Genomic DNA, 26,550 nt, shown 5'->3' on the forward strand with positions numbered 1-26,550 from the left:
TTTAAAATGTTTCTGAGGTAAATTTAACTTATGACTTTGAATGCAGACGGTTATATTTAAGTAATCAACAAGTATAATATTGCTGAATTAGAATAATAACTTTGTGATGTTTTTTTTTTTCTTCGTATTTTTGATTACGCACAACTATACTGAATACTGCCTATTTTGTAAACAATCCAGTGGGCAATTGATATTGAAAAGACATCAAATTGGCATTAAATTGATGTAAAAAAAAAAAAACCCATGTCAAATATGCCAATCAAATTGACGTCAAAAAGCTGATTTGATGTATCCTAATTGAATGTCAAACATAAGGCCTATATGTACATTAAACCAATTTCAGGTGTGGGATTAACTTCCTATTTTTAAGTCAAGTCAACCTTATTTATATCGGCTATCGCTTTTTACAATACAAAAATGTGTGTCAAAGCAGCTTTACAGTAGCCTATTAAACATGAAAATAGTGTGGAAAGAACCAAAACTCCATCGTTCTTCTCTGGCCAGAAGAAACCAGCACACAATTACCACCAGAAGACATTGCCACCCAAACTGAATTTAAAATGACGCATCTTAATCAAGTCTGGACTAATATTTGATGTTAAAATGATATCAAGGTGCCCGCTGATATTGTGTGAAATAATATCCAATATGGAATGATAAACGTCTTATACATTAGTTTACAAAAGTATTTTCAAGTTAACTCATTGTATTTAGTGGTCGGCTGATTACATGATTTCATAGATATTGGGACAAAATCTGTGCTGATTAATAGAAATTATTTCATTTAATTCGGGTAAAAAATGATTTTTATTAAAAAAAATTACCTCAAGGCCCTTCACCACACTGGGAATGGAAGGTTAAGTCAAGCACATTGCATTATGGGATACATCATTCAGCAGAGAGCTTTGTGTGTATACAAAACACAAAACGTACACATAATACATGCTACATAGTACAGAAAACTGCTATTCTGAATATTTCCAATGATGCATGTAAACTCATACTTTTGCAGATATAATACTGAATTTAAAGAATATTTAGTAGCTACTTTGACTCAAGTAAAAATTAGACTACAATTACCATGAAATAGCTATAAAAGCACAGTGATTTTTATAAGGATAAAAATAATTTTCATGTTTTTTGGGGGAGATAAATGCTCAGGGAATGCTACTATCCAATTTCACACTGATCTACAGAATGAACAACCCAGTTTCTCCTTTCCCTATGACCTGCACAATACTTATAAGTGGGTATAAAAGAACGTTCCCGCCACAGGTTCATATCAATTTAGCCGACGCGAGGAGGTGGAAATCAGCGCTCGTAGAGCTCAACTCAATCACTCGGAAAAAGACAATTATTCTGAGCTCTCTGGGCTGTGAAATTGCTGTTGAATCACCGTTAGCACGCCAGTGTCATAATCACTGATAAGAGATGCGTGCTGGGATACCTGCCCTTCCTGTCAATTCAAAATGCAAATAACGATCCTGAGTTTTATCCGGGTGATTTCAGAGGAAGGGTGGAAGCAGATGTTGCTCAGCGTGAGCCGCCACGGCCTCCGCCCTGTCACAGCAAACTGGAGATGAGAGTGATTGGCATTCGGTACCGACAAGCATCGCTACGGTAATGAGCGTGTCCTTGAAGCACGCCAGGCGCTTGCCCCATTCTGTAGTTACCGCTCATTGGCATTTCAAGTTTGACGCGTTGGCAGAGGGGCATCAATAATGTTCTAGGCACACGCAATTCATCATAATGTACAATTCAACAGATGGGTAACTGTCGCACATCACCTCCTCCAATTGTCGGCATTCCTCTACAGTATTTATGCCTCCCTCTCTCTGCAAACCATCTCCCTGGTAACGACGAGAACTAACGGCAATCACTGACCTCCTGAGACACAGGGAAATACAGAGACCTCGCAAATAAAGCCGTGCTACGCCAACAGAAGCACGGAAAGGACAGCCAGAGAATATTTAATATGCCAAGAGCATCAGCCGGGAGCTCCTCAGAGGACAAGGCCGATGGATAAACAAAAGAGAACGTGCGGGGAAAGAGTCGGCGAGATAATGACTCTTGTGCACTTGTCCCGAGGCTAAAGGACAGGAAGTTATCGCTCTACGACAAGGGAGCAGGAAACGAGGAGATGTGCCGGGGCTCTCAAGGTGCATACGAGCGCTTCGGAGCCGGTCTACGGCGGACGATGACTGCGGGGGCATCGAGCTGTCGATGTCTGATAAAGTGCAAGCCGTAATGAGACTGCAGCACTTAATTAGCTGGAGAAATGCGGCGCCACCTTTCTCTACTCATCAAACGAAGACCATTCATCAAGGCCTGGAGCCACACAGAGATGTTTTTGTTACTACAATAATAATTTCCCTACATAATGTCTGTTTTAAAGCGCTGGCCCTCCAGTGAGTATAAATCCAGCATAATGGCCCCCCGTTCGCCCTGCCGAAGAACTCCACTGGATTGATTCAATTTGGCTCTAGAGCTTTAACAATTATTCTCAACCTTCAGCTAAAGACTCTGTCCGTAGCAAAGGAGAGCTTAGTAAGCAAACTGTCTCTATACGGCAGAACGTTCCTTGGCCGCGGCGATGCATACGCTAAGCCCGCGGGAAAAGGGGAAGCAGAGATTGTAAATTAACAAGGGGATGTAAGAGAGGTTAGAGAACGAGAGAGAGTTGTAGCATTTTCGCACTAGCTCAGCAGGCCTGCTATTAGCAAGGGATTGGGATTCTCTGGCTCATCGCCACTGGACAAACATCTAATTAATGGCCATTAGAATCACAGCAGCCATATCCTCTAAAAGAAAGAGAAAGATCAAAACTAGAGTACGAAATTAACACTTGACAATTGCCAAACAAAATGCATGTACACATATATTAATATAAATATATTCCACCAGGGTTTTTCGATGATTTCAAACCAGGAAAAGTCATCATGGAAATCTGAGCCAAATAATACTTTGTTATAAAATATTGCTTGTGTAGTCAACAAATGCAATAAATAATTTTTAATTCATTCATTAGTAATTTGGTCATAATTGAAACTTGAAGGGATAGTTCACCCAAAAATTTTAATTAATTTTTCATCATTAATTCACCCTCAAGTCATTCCAAGTTGTTTTCTTTCTTCTGCTAAACTTAAAAAAGATATTTAAGGAATGTAGGTAACCAAACAGTTTCTGTCCCCATTGACTCCATATGGAAGTCAATACTATGGCAGTCAATGGGTACATTCATCTGTTTGGTTACCAAACATTCTTTAAAGTACCTCCTCCTTTGTTCAACAGAAGAAACTCGTACAGGTTTGGAACAACTTGAGGGTGCGTAAATGACGATAATTTCCATTTTTGGGTGAACTATCTCTTTAAAAGCTTTGTCCAGTAATCACAAATAAGGTCATGAAAAAATTTACATTTTTATCGCTCAGATGTGGGAACCCTGAAATTTACTTTCACAAGTTTGGCTTAGCTTATTAAGAAGCCAAATATTTTACTGTCAGAACTCCAAAACTCCATGTGTTGACATTTCCCACTGAAACTAAAATAAGAGAAAGACAATTAGAGTTTGCTGATTCACTGAGAGAATGGCAAATGTATAACGCTGCCAGTGACACAATGGTGTCCGATGTTTGACATATATTCCAGGGAGAAGAAGCTAGACAAAAAAAAAGACAAAAAACCAACATACAGTAAGATCCCCCAGCCATTAGCAGGTTTAGAAAGTTAATTTTGGACCCTGGATCCATATAAAGGGACCTGAATGATGAAATGACAAACAAAGGCTGAAAAGATAGGAAAGCCACAATCCTTCACTTAATCAGCCATCTGCAGGAATGCTGGAGAGGAGAAAAGAGACATAAACACAACATTTTCCTAAATTATGTTTCAGCACAAGAGTTGTTTTGCTGCCTGAATTGGTCTAATGAGACATTACGTCTCCTGGAAGGTGATCTACGAAATATAACGAAGGAAACGGCACGAAGTAAAGAAAAGCACAAACTTTAATTACAAGAAAACTTATGTTGTTTTGACACAAAATATCTGGCCTAGAAAACAATAACAACTATAAACATGAACAAATTGTGCTGGATATCAACAGATTCGATATCCAGATCCAATCTGTTGGAATACAATCAGTCACGCGTATGTTTAAAGTTCAGCTTTTTGTGGTCCAGTCAGGACAGGATGAGGATTGGTCAACATCCATGTGGCTTCACCTTAACGAAAAAAAATGCTGAGGAAAACCCACACCGAGCTCCAACTGGATATTTAGAAGTTCTCAAGTAGTTCCATAATCCTCTTCTGCTCGCTTTCCTTAAACTCGTCGCTCTTGCCGTCGCCAATATTTTCTGCGTATTCTGAAAAAACGAGGGGAAAAAGAAACAGGATGTTTAGTAATTTGGATGAATTTCATGTATGCCACCAAGCCCTGCCAAGAAACCCTTCCTAATGCTGTCTCAAAGGAGAGGCAGCATACTTTAATCCGAAAAAAAATCAAAGAGAGAATTTGTATCCCTTAAAGTAAAGTATTTAAAAAAAAAATTGTCACACATCCCTTGACTGCCCACCAGAGTTTATTTTCAGACCTCCTTCTTCATATATGGAGGAATGGATAAAAAAAGCTAGGCTTTAGAAAAAGCTAAGTCTGGAGTTCAGGGGTTGAGGTTGTGGGATTTAAGAAGTACCATCCTTAAACGGGCAAACAGCTTTAAGATCAGTGGTCGTTTGATGTGTGCCTTTGAGAGCGTGTCCCTCAGTAAGATCAAATCTGCCGGTTTGATTGAGGTCTGGCTATTTCGGGACACTCCAGTTTCTCGTAACCTGCAGCGAGCTGGAACAGTGCCCGAGAACTCAAAGGGCTACAGACGCTGCGATAAAGGCAACATATGCTTAGAATGAGACTCTTATGACCGCTCTGGACCAATGTGATTGGACTGCAGTAAGGACACTTACAAAACACCTTGATTTTACACAGAATGAGCTTGAGATCTTATTGATTTACCAGGAAATCTTCTCCTCTACTAAAACTCTGAAATGGCATTATCATCTGCATTATGACTCCAGGAAAAGCATGTGGACACATTTGAGCCAAGTTTGACGTCACTGACGGCAAACAACATTGGTTCTCGGCACGTTGTGACTGTTTGAATATGCCGAATGGAGAATTAGATCTGAGAACTGCAGTGGAGAACAAGATCATCCAAGATCTAATTTCAGTTTCTCACACAAAAAGGAAATGTTGTTCAATGCAAAAAAATAAAAGCATACAGTTTTGCAAGAGGGTTATTTTCATTAACGGTAATACTTTAGGTTAGGGAACACAATCACCATTAACTGAGTAATTTCTCTGAGTAAACTTCTAATTTGATACTTAATAGTAAGGAAGGTAGTTGTTAAGTTTAGGTATGGGGAAGGATTAAGGGATCTAAAATATGTTAATGCAGAATAAGGCATTAATATGAGCTTTATCGGAACAAATAAACTGCCAATATTCTAGTAATATGCATGTTAATAAGTAACTAGTTAATAGTGAGAACTGGTCCTTAAAAAAAAAGTGTTACCACTAAAACAAAGTATTTTTAAAAAGTGCTAACTGAAATAAAGCTGAAAATAAAGCTGAAAAACTTAAATAAAAAAATGAACCCAAATAGATTCATATAGACAAAAGCTAATTACAATATTCCTAAAAAATGTAACTAAAATACACAAATAAAAGCTAATTAATTATATTAAAAAATATACATTAACAAAAATTGTAATAGTTCAGAATACTAAAATAACACTAGTTTGCAAACTAAATGAGGTTGAATAAAACAAAATGAGCAAACTGTTATTTATTGGTGAACAATTGCTTTAAAGATTATTTATTAAGGCAGTTTCACATTAACTCCATTTATGCATTTGCCAGATGCTTTTATCAAAAGCGATAAAAACATTGCATTACAGTATGTAGTCAATTACTGCATTCCCAAGGGACTGAACCCATAACCTTGGTGTTGCTGGCGACTCAGTTTGTATTTTTTATCTTCTATTTTTTAGTTTGTATAGGGTAAATACTTATATATAGTATACTTATAGTTAAAATCTGTCAGTAGGTTAGTTGTGTATAGGTTTTACTTCATTGTTGTATGTCTGTATTTATGTAGCACCGTGGTCCTGCGAGGCACGACATTTTGTTCCACTGTATGTCCCCACATGTAGCAGAATGACAATAAAGCTCAACTTGACTTGACATACTCTACAATTTGAGCTATAGAAAACCCTATCTTTAAAAAACAAGCATTGACAAATCCTTCACAATAAGACCAGGAATGTGCATTAAAAAAAGTAAACAGTCCATTTTGATTTCATGCTGACTTTAACAATGTTTTTTGGAAGTGTACACCACAAGCGTGTAAAGGTAGACATGCTCTCGGATTAGTTTCTAAGCCCTGCTCAAGCCCTGGGACAGAGGATCAAACCCAATGAAAAATAAATAAATAAATCAATAAGATGGGTTTTTTTAAGAAGGGAAAAAAGCTAAGTGGCACATTGAAACACAAGCCCGAGGGTTGGAGAAAGCGGCTGAAATAACACAGAGGGAGGATTGAGGGAGTCTGCATGCTGGATGATTTGAGGGGGATTATCCATTATGAGCTCCGAGATGCTGGAAACTTCAGCCCACTGCAGAGGCGCTTCCCACTGACACCAGTACACACAGCTCAAGGTCACGCATGTAAGAGAATGACACACTCCGTATGACTCAAATGCAGCCTTGAAGTGCATCGACGCTTCTGTAGGCGTTTTAATTTCCCAATTTCTGCAGTAAAACACAGTTGCCGCCGAACACACCAAATGAAACCTGTTTTCACCAGTGATTTCTTGTTTAGCAGCTATTTTCTATCTAGGTAACGGGCATTAGGTTAAACTACAGAAAATTGCCAATAAACCCTGACAATGACGTTATAGATGTGGCCTCTCTGGCTCAAATCTTACACCAAAAAGCATTTAAAAAAAAATTATAATGCAACAAATGCTTTTAGCTAATATGCATGCAACAAAACAAGGCAGTGCTTTTACTAATGAGTTGATTTGTTCATTTAATCAAAAACGCAGGATGCACAACAGCTTGTTTCTGTAAGTAAAATTTCCAGTTATTCTCTCCATTGAGAAATGATGGCCTTTTATTAGTCAATCTTATTTAACAGACACATTCCAGATAGATAGAATGATAAAACGATAGAAGGATAAAGTAGATAGAACAAAATAAATATCAAGTGAATGAGGTACATCAAACAATATATAATGATATATAGGTAGAATAGATAGAACGATAGAAACGAATGATAGGAGTGATGGATAGAGAAAGATGGATGGATGGAGAAAGAAAGATGGATGGATGGATGGAGAAAGATGGATGGATGGATGGATGGATGGATAGAGAAAGATGGATGGATGGATGGATGGATGGATAGATAGAGAAAGATGGATGGATAGAGAATGATGGATGGATGGATGGATAGATAGAGAAAGATGGATGGACGGATGGATAGATAGAGAAAGATGGATGATAGAGATAGAATAGATAGAACGATAGAAACGAATGATAGGAGTGATGGATAGAGAAAGATGGATGGATGGATGGATGGATAGAGAAAGATGGATGGAAGGATGGATGGCACTGACAGACAGACAGACAGAGACGAATAATAGGAGTAATGGATAGAGAAAGATAGATAGAATGACAGACAAATAGAACAATAAATACTGACAGAACAAGAGACAGATATTCATGACAGATAGAACAACAGAGACAGATATACAGGTAAAACCACAAAGACAGAATGCCAGACAGATAGATAGACAAAATGACAGACAGAGCGAGAGAATGACAGATAGAGAGACAGAATGACAGACAGATAGAATGACAGACAGATAAAACAACAGACAGAGAGACAGAATCACAGACAGATAGAGGGAATGACAGAAAAAGAGATAGAATGAGAGACATATAGATAGAATGATATGGATGGATAGATAGACCCAGACGGAACGGCAGACAGACAGATAGAACAAGAGATAGATAGACAGAATGATAGACAGATGGATGGATAGATAGACACAGATGAGAACAGACAGACAGAACGACAAAGGTTGAACGCCAGACAGACAGACAGACAGACAGACAGACAGACAGACAGATAGGTAAAGATAAAAACACCAGTCAGACAAAGTTTAATGAACACTTTTTAGGCATCCGTCCAACCCAAAACAATCACACTGTTTTCCTGTGGTGCACTGAAACATTTCCATCAGCCAAACCAGCAAACAAACCGCGATGACAGTTAAACCTCAGAGCAAACGCAACCTGTCTAATTCCTCCTGTAACATTTGTTTTCATTCTTCCCGTGATTGCGTTTAATACCGCGTAAGCACATTTGCAGGGGCCTGGCACACACTCGCCCGTCTGACACTACCGCAACTGCTACAGAGGCCAGGTGAAAATTTCAATTTCTCACCCGGTCGCAGCGGCCCGGCAGGAGCACAGATCCGGCCCATACCAGCTGCCCAGAGACGCTGTCACACTCCTCCAGCAGCTGAGAGCCACCCGACCCATCACACTCCTCCACACGCCGCAGGACCGGCCAGTCTTTGACCACTAGTGTGAGGGACGCGATAAAAGCTGCCAAATCACAACTAAGACTTTCAGTAGCTTCTGAAGACAAAATCATCTAAATCATCTAAATATTTGAATGTGCAGTAGTAAAGATGGAAAACTACATAGTATTTTTGAAAATTGCCATAGATTAAGCTTCCTAATCAGATAGACAATTTAAAAAAGCTAAATATAAGCAAGATAGATGAGATTAGTGTTGATGTTTAAATGTCATACAAATAATTGCGATTAATGATTTAAATGAATGATGCATTTATATAGTTCATTCCGTTTTGTTCATGTTACTTAGTGTAAGCTTAAATGCATTATTTTAATTTTGAATCATATATAATAAAAATTGATTATTATGATTTGCCATAATGCTGTGAAAATTAATATTTAAGTAACTATGTATAATATAATTTAAAAAATATATTATATTGTAATATACTATATTATGAATTTTGTTCTTACGATTAATTTTAGGAAAAATAATTGCTTTAATGCTGTGAAAATGAATACAATTTATATAATAATTTAGCATATTTTAATAAATGTTTTACGATCATGAATTTATCGATCATGCAAATAATTGCGTGTAAGTCTGATCAGTTTTTTTTTTTACTTTTACTATCACATATAATAGAAAAGAATATATAATAAAAATATCATAAAGACCCCTATGATTTACTTTAATGCTGTGAAAATTAATAATATTTTAAGTAACTATTTATAGTATAATTAATAAATATAATGATCATTAATTTTGTGCTGACAATAATCATACAGATAATTGCAAATAATTACATAATTTTGTTTTGAAGTTATTTTTTACTTGGAATTGTAATATAATAATAAAAAAGACCAGTATGATTCACTTTAATGCTATGAAAATTATTTATAATATAATTTATAATATAATTAGGTATAATTTTATAAATATAATTACAATATTGTGCAGTTGGTGGTTTTGCTTTCAGCATTTAAATTTGCCACATTTGTATGGAATTTTCTTTTACTGAAATTTAATCTGCACGACAATTGTGATTAGACTGAATAACCACAATCAGACGATTAATCAGTCACAACATGCCTAAATATGACAAACATCACAAAAATATTGTTTGAATTGAATTAAGTTGCATGTAAAATCCGAACATTTTCGAGAATCTGCGGTGAATGGACAGTCTGAAAGGGATAAAAATAAGTTAAATAGCTCAAATGTAGCACTTTTATCCCAGAAACCATTAGCTCACATAAATAGCACTTTCTAAAGAGCAATGCTTACGTCTTTGAACACCCTTGGCCGCCTCTCAAAACGAGCAGCGAGAGTGCTGTCTGAACCATTACTGCCTGCCGTTTTCATCTCTGTCACCAGCTACAGCAGAGTTCAGGTGGGAACGCCCTCCCCCCGATGAATCATTAATAATGAGGAAGTGCAGAATTTAACAAGAGCAGAAAGAAAGGGGTTGTGCTTTCCATTAAGTGATTTGGGAAAGAAAGCTAGCTTAAACAGAAGACACAACAACCAATCAGAAATTGTTACTATAGGCCTATATATATACACACACACAATTAATAAACCATTTAGGCCTATAGTAACCATTTCTGATTGGTTGTTGTGTTTTCTGTTTAAGCTAGCTTTCAAATATTATAATAATAAACTTCAAATATTAACGTGTGTGTGTGTGTGTGTGTGTGTGTGTGTGTGTGTGTGTATATATATATATATATATATATATATATATATATACACACACAAACATACACATTAATATTTGAAATGTATATGGTAAATGTATGTGTGTGGATATGTTTCATATAATAACGTTTTTTCTTTCTATTTTCGTGAATATTATGCAGAACATTTTTGTAAGTAATATTCAGTTTTATGTATGAAAATATATATACATATTTTTGAAAATTTACACACAATATATATAAATTTAATGTTAATAAATACAATTTATATACAATGTGTAAATTATTTATAAAATGCCATTAAAATTAAAATGTATATTTGTTCTACATTGTTTTTTTTACACACACACATATATACATATTCACACACACACACACATATACATGTATATTCACACACACACACATGTATATTCACACACACACACACACACACACATATACATGTATATTCACACACACACACACACACACACATGTATATTCACACACACACACACACACATATACATGTATATTCACACACACACACACACACATGTATATTCACACACACACACACACACACACACACATATACATGTATATTCACACACACACACACACACACACACACACATGTATATTCACACACACACACACACACACATATACATGTATATTCACACACACACACATACATGTATATTCACACACACACACACATGTATATTCACACACACACACACACACACATATGTATATTCACACACACACACACACACACACACACACACATATACATGTATATTCACACACACATGTATATTCACACACACACACATGTATATTCACACACACACGTATATTCACACACACACACGTATATTCACACACACACACACACATGTATATTCACACACACATGTATATTCACACACACACACACACACACACACATATACATGTATATTCACACACACATGTATATTCACACACACACACACACACATATACATGTATATTCACACACACACACACAGACATATATATTCTCACTCACACACATTCACATATTTTACAACAGTTAAACATGAAATTTATATAAAGTATATTTTTTTATTTCTTTTATAAATAATAAACAGCCATATCAATTCACTGATTCAAGGAAATGAATCAAACTTTCCAACTCTAATTTTTTTATTTTTAATCTCCGTCTTAACACTATTAATTACAAGATGCAAGACAAAAAAACATCAGGAAACTGAATGGCTGAATAGAAATGCATTGTAATACTCGTGTTTTACATCGCCAACACATTTATTGTCAATATTTGATCGCCCATCTCCCATCATACAGACATGGGACAGGACAGCTGGAAAGTCCCTCCAGACGGCACATTTTTCACTAAACTTTCATAAAAATAAAATCAAAAGAGTCGGTTTCTTCCCAAGAGTGATACTGGGTGAAGTATGAAAGAGTAGCGGTGGAGAAAAAAGAAGGAAAGTCAGTACAAAAGAGAGAGAGAGAGAGAAATAGAAAGCTGTCAAGACTTAATCAAGGTGCTCTGGGCTGAATAGTAGGCGAAGCAGAACACCTCATATCGCTCAAGAGAGAGAAAGGACGGAGGGGCGGGAGGAAATAAAGAGGGAACTACGCCGCAGCAATCCTTTAGTTTTAACAACAGGGAACCTGCTTCAGCGCTGCGGTGTGTGTGCTGATGGCCTGCGGACATGTGTTAAACACCATCCACCTGATGAGAAGTGCTACTTTACACACTTTAGCCTCAGACTGACCTACTGAGAAAACCGCTAGTGAACTCATCAACGAGTGCTAAAGCTTTAGAAGTTCTGACAGACCAATATAACTCTCAGTAAATCAGCCCTTTTGAGACTAACGGCATTATTACAGTTAACTAAAATTAAAACCATTATGAACATTACTTGAAATAATACAGGTGTTAACCACACTAAAAATAAAATATAAAAGTCTTTTTATTTCAGCTAGCTGCCAAGGCAATGTTTTAATTTAGTTTAACTTAATGTACTTAACTAAAACTGAAAAAATAAATAAATAAAAAAAGACTAAAGTGACCTAATAGAAAAATAATATAATACAATTGTATACTAAAATAAATAAATATAGAATAATAAACATTATAATAAATAATACAAAAATATTATAATAAATAATAGTACAATAAAATGATAGAAAAAAAATAGAGAAACAAAAACTGATTAAAATATTAAAACTAATAAAATCAGTGTAAATAACACTGGTTTGATTCAATTTAGATATTAGTTATATTTAATATATATATATATATATATATATATATATATATATATATATATATATATATATATATATATATATATATATATATACACACACACACACACACGCGTATATATTTTCATGACAATTACCCCACAATATCTCATTATTGTAATGCCACAATATTTTAATTCTAACTAATGTAATGCACAAAAACTATGCCATATTATTCAAATAAAAAAAAATACATTATATGTAAAAAATAAAATATTAAGAAATGTATTACAATATTTTTACCATATTAATATCAGAATTTAATAAGAAAAACCAGCGAGAACAATGAAATAAGCGGATTCATTACTGTAACAAAAACTATTAACTGTAATGAAAATAATGTCACTGTGCACAAAAATCCTAAGGGTCATAAAAATAGGCTTCATTTTATGTATGCAAAGTATATTTTGTCTTTATACGTTGACATGAGCTTTTGAAATCATTTGTAACCTTACCTCTCATTATATGACGGACGATTTTGACGGATCCTCCCCTGAGATTGAGGATCTGATGGATTCTCTGCTGTAACTGGAAGAGAAAACACATTTCAGCACGCAGAATTAAAAACATTCAGCTTTAATCACACATGAAACGATGGTAACGTACCTGAGGAACACCAGCGTTACAGATCTCCACCATGATATAACAGAGGAGCTGAAGGACGAAGAGTCCGGCGTCCAACCGCCGCAGATAAAACTCATCGTCCATGGCATCGTCGATTATCTCTCCGCGACGAACCATATCCTGAGATGTATAAAAGACCATTAGACACTTAACAAATTTTAAGGTTGGCTTGATAAAGCCTAGTCTCAAAGTCTAAAGCAGCTTTAAAAGCTTGACGTTTGAAAGTTTACGTAGATTATGATAGCACTGTGTTAGCATGTTTCTAGCATGTTTCTAACATGATGTTAACTTATTCCTAGCACAGTTACGGTGTTGTTATTATGATTAGCACATTGTTAGCCTTTTTACTTTATGATTAGCATGTTGCTAAGATGTTTTAGCATAATTAACATGTTGCTAGCACGTTTCTAACATGATGTTAACTTGTTCCTAGCACAGTTACGGTGTTGTTATTATGATTAGCACATCATTAGCCTTTTTATTTTATGATTAGCATGTTGCTAAAATGTTTTAGCATAATTAACATTTTGCTAACATGTTTCTAACATGATTAACATGTTGGTAGCATGTTCCTAGCATGATTAGCATGATGTTAACTTGTTCCTAGCACAATTACAGTGTTATTAGTATGATTAGCACATCGTTAGCATGTTTATTTTAAGATTAGCATGTTGTTAGTATGTTTCTAACATGATAATTACATGTTTCTAGCACAATTACCACGTTTCTAACACAATTTTCATATTGTTAGCATGGTTAGCACGTTGTTAGCATATTCCTATCATGATAAGCATGTTTCTAACAATTACAGCGTTAGCATGATTAGTACGTTGTTAACATGTTTCGATCATGATTAGCATGTTTTTGGCATGATTCACATGCTGCTAGAATGTTACTAACATTATTTAACATATTGCTAGCAAGTTTTAACATGTTGCAAGCATGATATTGCATGCTGCTACCATGAATTAGCATGTTATCCTAGGACAGTCATTAAGCTTTTGTTGGCGAGACAGCTTAAAAACTCTAAGTCTTTGCAAAAGTCTTATTGTACAAAAGTTTTGACCCCCTCAATGAAAGTCTATGTAAATTTTCATAGTTTGATCATCCGTTTAATGAAAATAGCAAGTCTGATCAATTAGAAAAGATATAGCAAAAAAGTACAGATACAGTCTGAAGATACTTAAATAGTAGATCAGTAGGTTGTCTTTCTCAAGCCAACCTAATTCATGCATATTGATTGGCAAGAAAACCACATGCAGTGATTGATACGCAGCTCCATGCATGTTCAAAAGGCTCTGGATAATGATCTCAAATCACTTCAAAAAGGTGATTTTTTCACTCTTTTCAGCACCTGCAGCCGAATCTAAAGGGACAAAGACGTTTGGCATTTGTTGAGTGCCATAATTGCGGCGATTGACAGTGGCCTCTCTCCAAGGGATTTCAATCTTTTCGAGCATAAAACGCTGGCAAGCGCACGCGTGTGTGAATGTGCACGAGCAGAAAGGCTTGTGAACACAAAGGGAATGCCGCAGGAACAGCAGGCTGGAGAGAGCTGGCTGTCACGGGCTGCTGAAGACACACAGAACGTGGCTCTGATCACGGCGAGAGGCTCTCTGAGAGAACCGCGCTTGGATTGTGCCAAAACCATTCAGACGTTGTCCAAAAAAACAGGACAGGTCAAATCACTTTCAATGGACACTCCTGTGGACAGAATGTGATTTTATCCATTAAAAATGGTTTGCATTGTTGCATTGGGACAAGTGGAATTTCTGAGCAAGTTCACCCTGCAGAGAGTCTCAATAGTGGCCTTTCCTTTTCAAATCAAGCATTCATTCCTGTAGTTCAAAAAGTAGAGCATGCCACTAGTAACAATATGGGTCATGGGTTCACTTCTCAGGGATGCATGAGCTTTTAAATTGTATGCATTGAATGCAATACAAGCCGCTTTGGATAAAGCATCTGCCAAATGCGTAAATGTAAAATTGTGTTATATTAACAGTATTGTGTTTTATGAAGATTTCATTAAATTCCCTATATCAGCAGCCTAAAACAATGATTAAATAGCTATTTAGCATTAACCAACAGAGTCTGTGCAATGTTGCTGATCCTAGCTGAAAAGTAGCGTTTTGGTGCATTTTTTTGAAAGCCCCTAAAAAGGAACTTAAATTACCCTGAGAGTTTTAATTGTACAGATAAGAGGAATACATCAATTGAATCTGTAAAGCATCTACTTTTATTAGTATACACTCATAATAACAACACAACTTTGCAATTTTATAAAATAAAGAAATCAAACAGGGTGTGTTCTCGGTCTTCTCCATCTCCACAAACTGCTTTTAGAAACGCGTCACTAAAATGAACTGTAACTCAGCAAATACTCAACACAGAAACATGGGAGTTATATCTATAGAAATCTTGAAGTGTCTCCTTTTTACATTTTGATAAAAAATTAAAAAGACAAACTTTCTTTCATTTAAAATAATGTGGAATAATGAGTCAAGCAAATTAAGACCAGAAAATATGTTAATGTTTCATTTAAATCAACTTATCTGGCGAGTAGCTGTTTATATCATATATAATATTTATCATTATTATTAATTGTATTTTTTAAAAAAAATTATTAATATAATTATTAAAATCATTGTTTTTAATAATGCATTTTCCTAATATTTGAAATGAATGTTTTTATGTGCATGTGTGTGTGTGTGTATATATATATATATATATATATATATATATATATATATATATATATATATATAGTCATGGCCAAAAATATCGGCACCCTTGGTAAATATGATCAAAGAAGGTTGTGAAAATTTATCTGCATTGTTAATCCTTTTGATCTTTTCTTTAAAAATTCACAAAAATCTAAACTTTCATTGGATAATAATCACTCCAGACCCTTTAGATTCACAGCTCCATGATGGTGCTTCTTCTCTTCAGTTCACCTCACTCATTTTCTACAGGGTTCAGGTCAGAGGACTGGAATGGCCAGCAGAAGCTTGGTTTTGTGCTCAGTGACCCATTTTTGTGTTGTTTTTGAGGTTTGTGTTTGGATTATTGTCCGGTTGGAAGATCCAAACATGGCCCATTATAAGATTTCTAACAGAGTCAGTCACTTATTGATTTTTTATCTGTTGGTATTTGATAGAATCCATGATGCCATGTGTCTAAACAAGATGTCCAGGACCTCCAGAAGAAATATAGGCCCACAACATCAAAAATAAAGCAGTATATTTCATTGTACACATGTGGTCAAAAGCCCCATTTGAAGTTCCAGTTGTGTCTGATAACTGAATATGCTGGAGTTTGTTTTTGGATGAGCTAGGAGAATGTTTCTTGAAACCCTCCCAAACAACATGTGGTGATGTAGGTGCTGTTTGACCATTGTTTTTAAAGGTTTTCTGACCCCAAGATTCAACTATTTTCTGCAATTCTCCAGCTGTGGTCCTTGGAGAGTCTTTAGCCAACTCTCCTCCTCACCGTGCATTAGGACGATATAGACACACGTCCTCTTCCAGGCAGTTTCGTAACATTTTCTGTTGATTGGAAATTCTTAATTATTGCCCTGATGGTGGAAATGGGTCTGCTCTAGCTCTTTTCTTAAAGCCACTTCACTAATTTGTGAAGCTCAATTATCTTTTGCTGCACATCAGAAATATATTCTTTGGTTTTTCTCATTGTGATGGATGATTAAGGGAATTTGGGCTTTGTTTTCCCTCCTTTTATATTTCTGTGAAACAGGAAGCCATGGCTGGATAATTTCTTGTTCATAATCTCCCTGGAGTGCTCAAAATTGTGAATATGAATGGGAATATACTTCAGAGATATTTTACTCATAAGAATTTCTAGGGGTGCCAATAATTGTGTCCAACGTGTATTTGAGAAAAACATTTCATAATGATATTTCCCCCCATTTTAAATTCTTATTATCCAATGAAAGGTTACATTTTTGTGATTTTTTTTAATAAAAGATCAATAGGATTAAGAATGCAGATTAATTTTCACAGCCATTTTCACTTTGATCACATTTACCAAGGGTGCCGATATTTTTGGCCATGACTGTGTGTGTGTGTGTGTGTGTATGCGTGTGTATGCATGCAGATATATATATCAGGGGTGCAAACTCGTCAGGAGTGGAAAAAGGTGACAAACTAAACTTTTTGTTTTTACAAATCTACACGATTCACGTGAATTTTGCACCCCTGATAGAGATAAATATATATAATAATATATAATAAATGTTATTGTAAATAGGCTATATATTCATATACACACACCCACACACATATACATATATACATTTTTAATTTCATTTTAATATTTTAAATAAATGTTTTAGAAAATTAGCTATACATTTTACACATTTATATTAAATGTATATGAATATATAATATATGTATATATTAAATACATACATTAATACTGTGCACTGTTGAATTACGCAAAATAGGACAAGTAACATTAGGAAAGTAAATACTTATGTTAATTTAAGGAATTTCAGTTCCTACTTAAGGCTGATTTAAAGAGTGTGCAAAAAAATATGTTCATCATCATCACACTGTCAGAACAGAGCGTTTCGATCTTTCGCAGGCGTTATTCAAGTCTCGTTACAGAGGTACAGCCCTAGGTAAGTCAATTACACGAGTGCAAATAACAAGCGGCTTCACCTCCGGGAAACAGAGCGATTTTTAGTCACTTCCTGTTGGAGAACTGCAGGCTGGCACAGGTGTTAATATGACAGGCAGAACAAAGCAGCACCGGGACCTGTGATTGAGTCTCACGGGACACGCCGAGACTAAATTAATCCAAGCACACCCTGCCAGCACTTCCTCCGCGGATCCTTTTGAGATTTCCCAAAGAGCCTTGTGCGTGTGCGCGTGTGTGGGGCGCTGCGGCAAAACGAGAAGAGCAGGAGACGAGCAGACCGAACGCGGAGGGGGTTTATGGGGGTCTGTGTTTAGGAAATGCAATTCGGAGAGAATTTGTAGCTGTCATTAGGCAGTAAAAGGAGGCGAGACGGGTTCACATGAGCGCGGCGCTGACAGCACTCCGAGGCGTTTTTAAACAAGGGCTCTGCTATGGGTGATATACTTTTATAGTGCTCGGAGAAAGCCGTGAACACTGTTCCATCTGCGGGGAGTGCTGGTGTTACAGTCGACGGGCGCCAAACAAGAGCAGACATTTCCACAGTCATATTCCTGTCACCGCTTCTGAGAGACGATTTATAGGCCTCTGAAGAAGACGCAGAGCAGAAAGTCAGATGAGGTGGATGGGAAACACACACACACACAAAGGAGAAACAAAGACCTGAAACAAGAGCTGAGCGGCATATTGAACATTCACAAACTGCTCAGTGGTTTTACAGGTCAAGTAAAATTAAGCAACAAACGACTTTGTTTGAGTGATGATTAGGAGTGTAACGGTACACAAATATGACGGTTCGGTATGTACCTTTTCCGGTACAGCAGGGGGGAAAACAAAACTTTTTTTTTTTTTTAATAAAGAGTGGTTTACTGAACAAGTTGCTCTTTCTTTAAATACATTCAGTTATAGTTTACATTTTCTTAGTTATAAAAATCCACCTCAGCTTATGCTTAAACTATAGGGAGCCCTTTTACATTATAAGGTTACAATTAACCCTAACAACGTAACCAAACTTAAACTGAACTACTATTTATTTTTAAATAGATGATCAACACTCAACTTAAAGAAAAAAAAAAAATATGCAAACATGTAAAATCGCACATAATTCAGTTTTTAAATTAACTTATAAATAATAAAATTTCTAGGTTAATTGTTAAAATATATTCAACTACACACAGGCTGTCATAGCATGTTTCATAACAGATTAATTTAAACACGTTAAATAATTAAGACTAACAGGTTTAGTAAAATATAATGAGTATATGGTATAATATTTAGCGAAATGCTCCATTTCTCTAGTGAACTAACAAGCTGTGGACACTGATAACCTGCTGAGGTTAATGAAATGCTATGTGACATTGTCTTTCTGAGGTTGAAACACTGATTGAGCAATTATATGAGGCATGAGATGTTCAGTCATGTTTATTCGCATTAAAACTAGTAGTACACAGGACGGAATTATCCCGTTTAAAAAAATAACTAAATACTGTATTTGTTTGGTACACGTGCGTACCGGTTCGGTACGAATGTGTGTACCGTTACACCCCTAGTGATGATGCAAGTGAATCTTTGAATTAGGAGAACCGAATCGATTTAATTGAATCGAGTTTGAACTGTTAATACCATTAAAACATCTCTGCAAAGCAGGGTTGCCAGGTTTTCACAAAAAAAAAAACCCCGCCCAATTGCTACTCAAAACTAGCCTAAAACAAGCCCAATCGCGTTTCGAGGGGGTCCCGATTACACAGAAAAATCGCGTTCCTGGGAGTAAAATAAAAATTTTTTTGTCAGGGTTCCTCTGGTAAAATTGGCATTTTAGGGGCTAAATATAACGTTATTGGGGTCGCTTAAACCCGCGGACATGAAAAACAACCCGCGGCAACAGTGTTAAGTACCCCAATTAAATAGATAATTATTAAAAAAATAATAATAATTATATATGGTTGCCAGGTTGGGAAGATTAAGTAAACCACTGTTCATAAAAGGCATTGATTTCACACAAAAAAAACTGTGATTGGGGGATTTAGGCTCTTAAAATCTGGCAACCGCAACCATGAAAGCTTTTTTCTGGCTTGTTATCAATGCAATATAACGCAAATGCTGGGTAAATATCACAGATGATTATACTATAATTGAGAGAAGCCGCAATCGTGATCGTGATTAAAGTACGATTTATCAGGCAGATTCGCATCGGGGGCCTGATCACCTTTGTGATATAATCAATATAGCGTGGTTATATTTCATTCAGCAATGGCGTATTAAACTGACCAAAAGTGACAGTAAAGACATTTATAACGTTTAAAAGATTTATATTTCAAACAAATGCTGTTTTTTTTTTACTATTTATGAAATAATTTGTAATAAATGTATCACGGTTTCCACAAAAATATTGTGCAGCACAACTGTTTTCAACATTGATAATAATAAGAAATGTTTCTTGAGCAGCAAATCAGTATATTAGAATGATTTCTGAAGGATCATGTGACACTGAAGACTGCAGTTATGATGCTGAAAATATAGCTTTACATCACAACAATAAATTACATTTTACAATATATTCATATAGAAAACTATTTTAAATTGTAATAATATTTCACTGTACTTTTCATGAAATAAATGCAGCCTTGGTGAGCAGAAAAGACTTCATTCAGAATCAGTGTACTGACTCCAAACGTCTGAACAGTATTGTATATATCAAATATGTTTAGAAGGATCAAAAATACATTATATGACTCGCCCAGTCCAAGCTGAAACAACCCTGAAAACCATCTTGAACACACACACACACACACACACACACATTAGGATGGATGAGACAAGCTGAAGGAGTCCACATCAGTGCCCAGATCACATCCTCAATATACACACGCCAATATCCCCCAGCACACACACACACAGTATAATCACATATACACACTCATATACAGAGTATAATCACACACACACAGTACAATCATACACACACACTCAGGTCTGTTGGCTAATGAAATACAGTTACACAATGTGGAATAACCGCCCAACCTGACAATTATCATCAATTAGCATCTGCCTTTAATCATCTCCACGTTAATTATCGCTGGCTGAGACCCCACAACTTACATAACGAGAGTTACGTTTCTAAAACCTGATTGGATGAGACATGCTAAGAGCGACCGTGAAAAGCCTTTAAACACACACCTGTGAGCGCACGCCAATTACATTCTCCATTAATAAACCAAGCCACTTTAATAAAAATGTATTACTAACATTATTCTTTTTAATAAAAACAATAACAGCAATAATAATAATAATAATTTATTTTTGTAATTAATATGTAACAACACTACTAATGTATTATTAATAAAAAATAATCGATTTCAGAATTATATTCAATACTATCAACGATAATAATTGTTTTTTTAATTCATATGCAATAACAACAACAATACTAATGTATTAATAATAATAATAATAATAACAACAACAATGATAGATTATTGTAAAATATGTAATATTATTATACTTGGAATTCTGCAAACGTTGATATTCACGATGTTAATAATAAATAACAGATTATTTTAGCAACAACAGCATCGATTATTATTATTATTATTATTATAAACACATGGGTAAATGTTTCTATTCACAATGCTAATAATAAAAGCTAATACATTATTTTTAAAATGTAATATGCTATAATATTAGGAATATTATCATACTTGAAATTATGTAAATGTTTTTATGCTAATTTTTGTATTCACAATGCACATGGCAATGTTTTTTTCAGTGTTTTTTAATAAACTTTGGCTTAAATATGAAGTTTAAAATTCCCATTTAAGGCATGTCAAGATTAATAAGCAGAATAATAAAACTAAACCATACATCACATTTTATTTCATTTTAATCTGCTTATTATTTATTATTATAATTATAATTACTATTGTTAATATTATTATTAAGATTAAGAAAAATTATTAATAATATAACATAACATTATAGTTGTCCAAGATCCACAAGACCAGGCTGGTTTTGAGTAGTGAGAACATATTTGAAGTATTTGGATCAGTGCTTTAATGCCAACAGGAGCTGTTTGAGATGTAACCATTTTAAACGAAGCAAGACCAACCCAGTGGTTTTTGTTTGGGTGTTGGTCGAGTTGCAACTACACAGACTCCAGATGAGAAAGTGTGTGCGAATCAGCGCTCAGTGTAAAAGTTAAGCAGCGTTTGGTTTTAAAGGCGAGCAGAGCATCCGGGAAGCGTGTCGAGAGTCCGACCCACAGATCCCACAGTGACGTTTGAGTCTGGTAGGTCTGCTCTTATCTTTACACACAGATCTGCCCTCGCCGAGGAGATACTGCCAATCAAGCGTGAACGTGTGTGTGTGTGTGAATCTTACGTGCTTCTCTCCTTCGATCCTCTTGTCTGCGAGCTGAACGGCTTCCAGGTACTTAAAATGCAGCTCCATGAGTCTGTCAACCTGCAGAAGAGAGCGAACGAGGGTGAGTGCGTTACAAATGCACCCAAACACACCAGAGATGTGCTTTAGGACCCGAATTTGCCTTATGTGAATGATTTCCATATTTAACTGTGGCGAACAAGACGAATGGTGGCTGTGTTATTTAAAAGACAAGCAGAAGCATTCGTCATCCCCTTTCCAACAATTCCTGTGACAATCTGAAGACGAACAGAAGTGAGGCATGACGCCCATATGGCTGAAATCTTTTAGCTCCAGAAACTACCAATAATGCACTGCTGCTGTCAGAGTGATGAAACAGGCCCCGGCAGGACTGTGAGGGTTATTTTAAGAGTAGTGACTGCTGAGCGATAACAGCACACGTGTCCGTCCAGGTGATGTATGGAGACCCCCGACAGAGACTAAAGGAGGCGTATAACACAGGACACAGGAGAAAACGGCACAACCGCCGCTGAGTCAGTCCAAACAACACCGGCATGAGACATTATACAGATGCATGATTGAACGACAGAGAGAAAGAAAGAAAGCCAAGAAAACAAGCAAGAGGAAAGAAAAGAGCAAAACTGAGAGAACAAAAAACCAACAGACAAGAGCAAATAAAATAGCAAGAAAAAGGAGAATAAATGAAAGAATAAACAAAAAAGGACTAAAAGAATTAATAAAACAAATGAATGAATAGGAAGAGAAAGAATGAAGAAAACCAACCAACAAGTTTGAATAAAACAGTAAACCAACAAAAATAAAATGAAGAACCAGAGCAAACAAAACAAAACTGCAGGAAATAAAGAACAAACTAAAGAATACATGGAAAAAGGTAAACAAACCAAAATGAATAAGAAATTACTTCTTCAAGAGCCGAAAACTCAAACAAAAAAGAGAAAGAAATTTAAAAACAAAAGAGAACAACAAAAGGAAACGCAACAAGAGAAAATAAAACAGCAAACCAACAAGAGCAAACGAAACGAAACAAAACGGCAGGAAATAAAGAACAAAAGAACAACCAAAAAGGATGAAAAAGCAACAAACTGAAAAAAATGAAGAAATAAACTAATAAACATTCGAATGGACAAAAGAAGAACAAGAGAAAACAAAAACAAGCAAATCAAACGAAAGAACAAACGAAAATGGATGAACAAACCAGCAAATTAAAAGAGAAATAAATGATAGACTGAATTTACAAAATAATGAAAAAACAATTAACAAACAAAAGAGAAAAACAAAAACCAACCAACAAGAGCAAACAAAACAAAACGGCATGAAATAAAGGACAACAAATGAAAAAAACAAAGCAAAAACGATGAAGAAACCAACAATAAATGATAAACTAAAGGATTTCAAAGAAAAATAGGAGGAAATTAAAACAAAAAATTCAAGAGTGCACAAAAGCACTGAAGAAAAACTGAAGGATATAAAGAACACTCAATGAAAGAATATAGAAGAATAAATGAAAATGGGTGAACAAACCAAAACAAGAAGACTTTAGGATGATATGATGAATAAAAGTATGAACAGAAAACAAATGAAGAAACCAACAGAAAATAACGAAACAATAAAGCCAACAATAAACAAATGTAGGTCTCAAAGAATGAATAAACAAGAGTATACAAAATAAATAAATGAATAAATCGTCCAACAAAAAACAAACATAATATATGAAAAGCAAAAAAAAAATTCTCAACGAATAAAGAAAGTGAAAGGAAAAGATGATAGTGATAAAAGTTTAAACTACAGAATGTATTTGAAATTTTAAAGCACAACCATTTCTTTTAAATGGTCAGAAAGTAGCACAGCATGTTCTGACTAAACGCTAGAAACAGTCTATATTATCTTTATGGCAGCATTAAACCCATCTGCCAGCGAACTCTCTTAAAGCACTCTTTGGTCGTCACTCCACCTTTTTTAGAAGCAGAAGATAATAAAGCCGTACCGTCAGCTGTCTTATTTTTACCTTCTCGCAGTCGTTCTCTGTGAACTTGCTGAGGAGACGACTTCTCTGCTGCCCTTTGAGGTTTCTCAGCATGGAGGCGATGATGGAGCACACATGCTCTGCGAGAAGAAAACAAGGCTTTAGTGTCCTGATTTAACACACTCGTGTCATCCATTTACATTACATGAGGTAAAAACACCGAGCAATGAGGGGGAGGTGACAGCAATCTGCTTCTCTAGACTAAGAAAATTAAACCGGCCACAAACACAAGCGATTAGACAAGTTCTCCTGCGGTTTTAAAAAGTACGTTTCGAACTTTCTCTTCATTTTCATCTACTTTTTAAAAAAAATTTATAGAAAGCATCCACACAGAGCCAAAAGTTATAATTTACTTAAAGACATAAAAGGAGAAATGGCGAGCGAGTCTTAGATAACTGCTGCAAATGGAAAATACGAGGCTGCACTAAAAGCTTTAATGAACGTGGAGTGAAGTGCATGAAAGTCTTCACACGCTGCTGTCGCCTATAAAACACACTAATGAAGAAGCATTAGAGCTGAGCCAAACACAACAAGACATCAGACGCAACCACAAATCTGATCTGACGGCTTGTTTGCCTTCAAGCAGTGCTGTACAGTTAGAATGAGTCCATCACACGAGACTCAGGGACTGTAAAAGAAGAAAACCACAACTTGTTAAAGAAATAGTTCATCCTGAAATTTAAATTTGCTGAAAATGTACTCACCCTCAGGCCATCCAAGATGTAGATGGGTTTGTTTCTTCATCAGATTTGGAGAAATGTAGTATTACATCACTTGCTCACCAATGGATGTGAATGGGTGCCGTCAGAATGAGAGCTGATAAAAACATCACAATAATCCACACCTCTTCAGTCCATCAGTTAACATCTGGAGAAGACAAAAGCTGTGTGTTTGTAAGAAACAAATCCATCATTAAGATGTTTTTAGTTTCACACCGTTGCTTTCGGCTAAAATCCATAATCCATAATAACGCTTCTTCCATCTCCTGGTGTCTCTCACATCAAAATCCACACACGTTTGTTTAGAGCGGTTTTGGACTGTTTTTGCTTGTAAACGGTGCTTGATCTGTGCTGATTTTCAGACTAAATTATTTTTTCACTAGAAACAGCACTTTTATGGATATTTTACAGAGAAGCAACATATTGAAGTTAAATGTCTTGATGGATTTGTTTCTTACAAACACACAGCTCTCGTCTCAAGATGTTAACTGATGGACTGGAGTGGTGTGGATTATTGTGATGTTTTTATCAGCTGTTTGGACTCTTATTCTGACGGCACCCATTCACATCCATTGGTGAACAAGTGATGCAATGCTACATTTTTCCAAATATGATGAAGAAACAAACTCATCTGCATCTTGTATGACCTGAGGGTGAATAAAATTTCAGCAAATAAAATTTTTTGGCTGAACTGTTCCTTTAACGCTAATGCCCTTCTAGGTCGATTGAACTTCACTTATTGTGTTTGATGATGGTTATACTGTACCAAACAACATTTAACATCTTCTATTACAGCACGTCCATTAAAGTCGTTCTTCATCAGGTTAAAAATCAATATTTAAACACTATCTCGCACAAGCACTCACAACCCATAATCAGATGGCCTTGGTAAAACCATTTAATTTGGCCTCGGCCTTCTCCGGCGCTGAATACAAATGAGTTTAAACATCAGTCCGCATGCATCTCTTAACCAACACATTACGCATCCTAATGCCGCGGGTAAACGGAGGCAATGCATTAATCAACAGACGTGAGAGGAAGCGCTCGGTCAGCACTGCGATGTCGCAGGTCTTCAAGGCGACTCTGGGGAGCACGGCCACCAGGAGCGAGGGAGGAAAAAAGCCAACGTTATTAGCGGCAGAATAAAGTGTCTGGGGTGAGGAATACAGCCATAGGGAGCGGATGAGAGGAGAGAGGTGCAGACTAGAGGTCTGAGATAAGTGCGTTATCTTGCAGCTCTGCCGCGGGAAAGCTTTTGTCATCATTACACACAGGAAAGAGGACTCGGCTACCCAACTACATCACTCCGGGTCGCCGTGGCAACAAGGAGAAAGGCCATTGGCTGGCAGGTCGTGAATGAGGCGGGATGTAGGGGGTGCAAGAGAAACCGTTCATCAAAGGCCGTTAGGTGTTAGCTTGCTAACCGAAGGCTAAATGAAAATAGAAAGAATGGGGAAAAGTTTAATTAGACCATTTTTAGCTTC

The 26,550-nt window shown here is 36.0% G+C and overlaps 1 protein-coding gene across 1 annotated transcript in view; it reads right to left on the reverse strand.

Moving 5' to 3' along the window:
* Positions 1–813: 813 nt before the first annotated feature.
* LOC306860439 (beta-catenin-like protein 1) overlaps positions 814–26,550 on the reverse strand; it is a 52,479-nt gene continuing 26,742 nt past the window's right edge. Inside the window, exons 12-16 of the mRNA XM_079402158.1 lie at positions 24,330–24,427; positions 22,304–22,384; positions 13,256–13,393; positions 13,105–13,177; positions 814–4,361 (exon numbers count right to left, since the gene is read on the reverse strand). Coding sequence (XP_079258284.1) covers positions 4,273–4,361; positions 13,105–13,177; positions 13,256–13,393; positions 22,304–22,384; positions 24,330–24,427 — 479 coding nt within the window. The 3' untranslated portion in view covers positions 814–4,272. The remainder of the gene's footprint in view (positions 4,362–13,104; positions 13,178–13,255; positions 13,394–22,303; positions 22,385–24,329; positions 24,428–26,550) is intronic.

The sequence above is a fragment of the Barbus barbus genome (genome assembly GCF_936440315.1).
Source record: "Barbus barbus genome assembly, chromosome: 41".
Classification (NCBI taxonomy): Eukaryota; Metazoa; Chordata; class Actinopteri; order Cypriniformes; family Cyprinidae; genus Barbus; species Barbus barbus.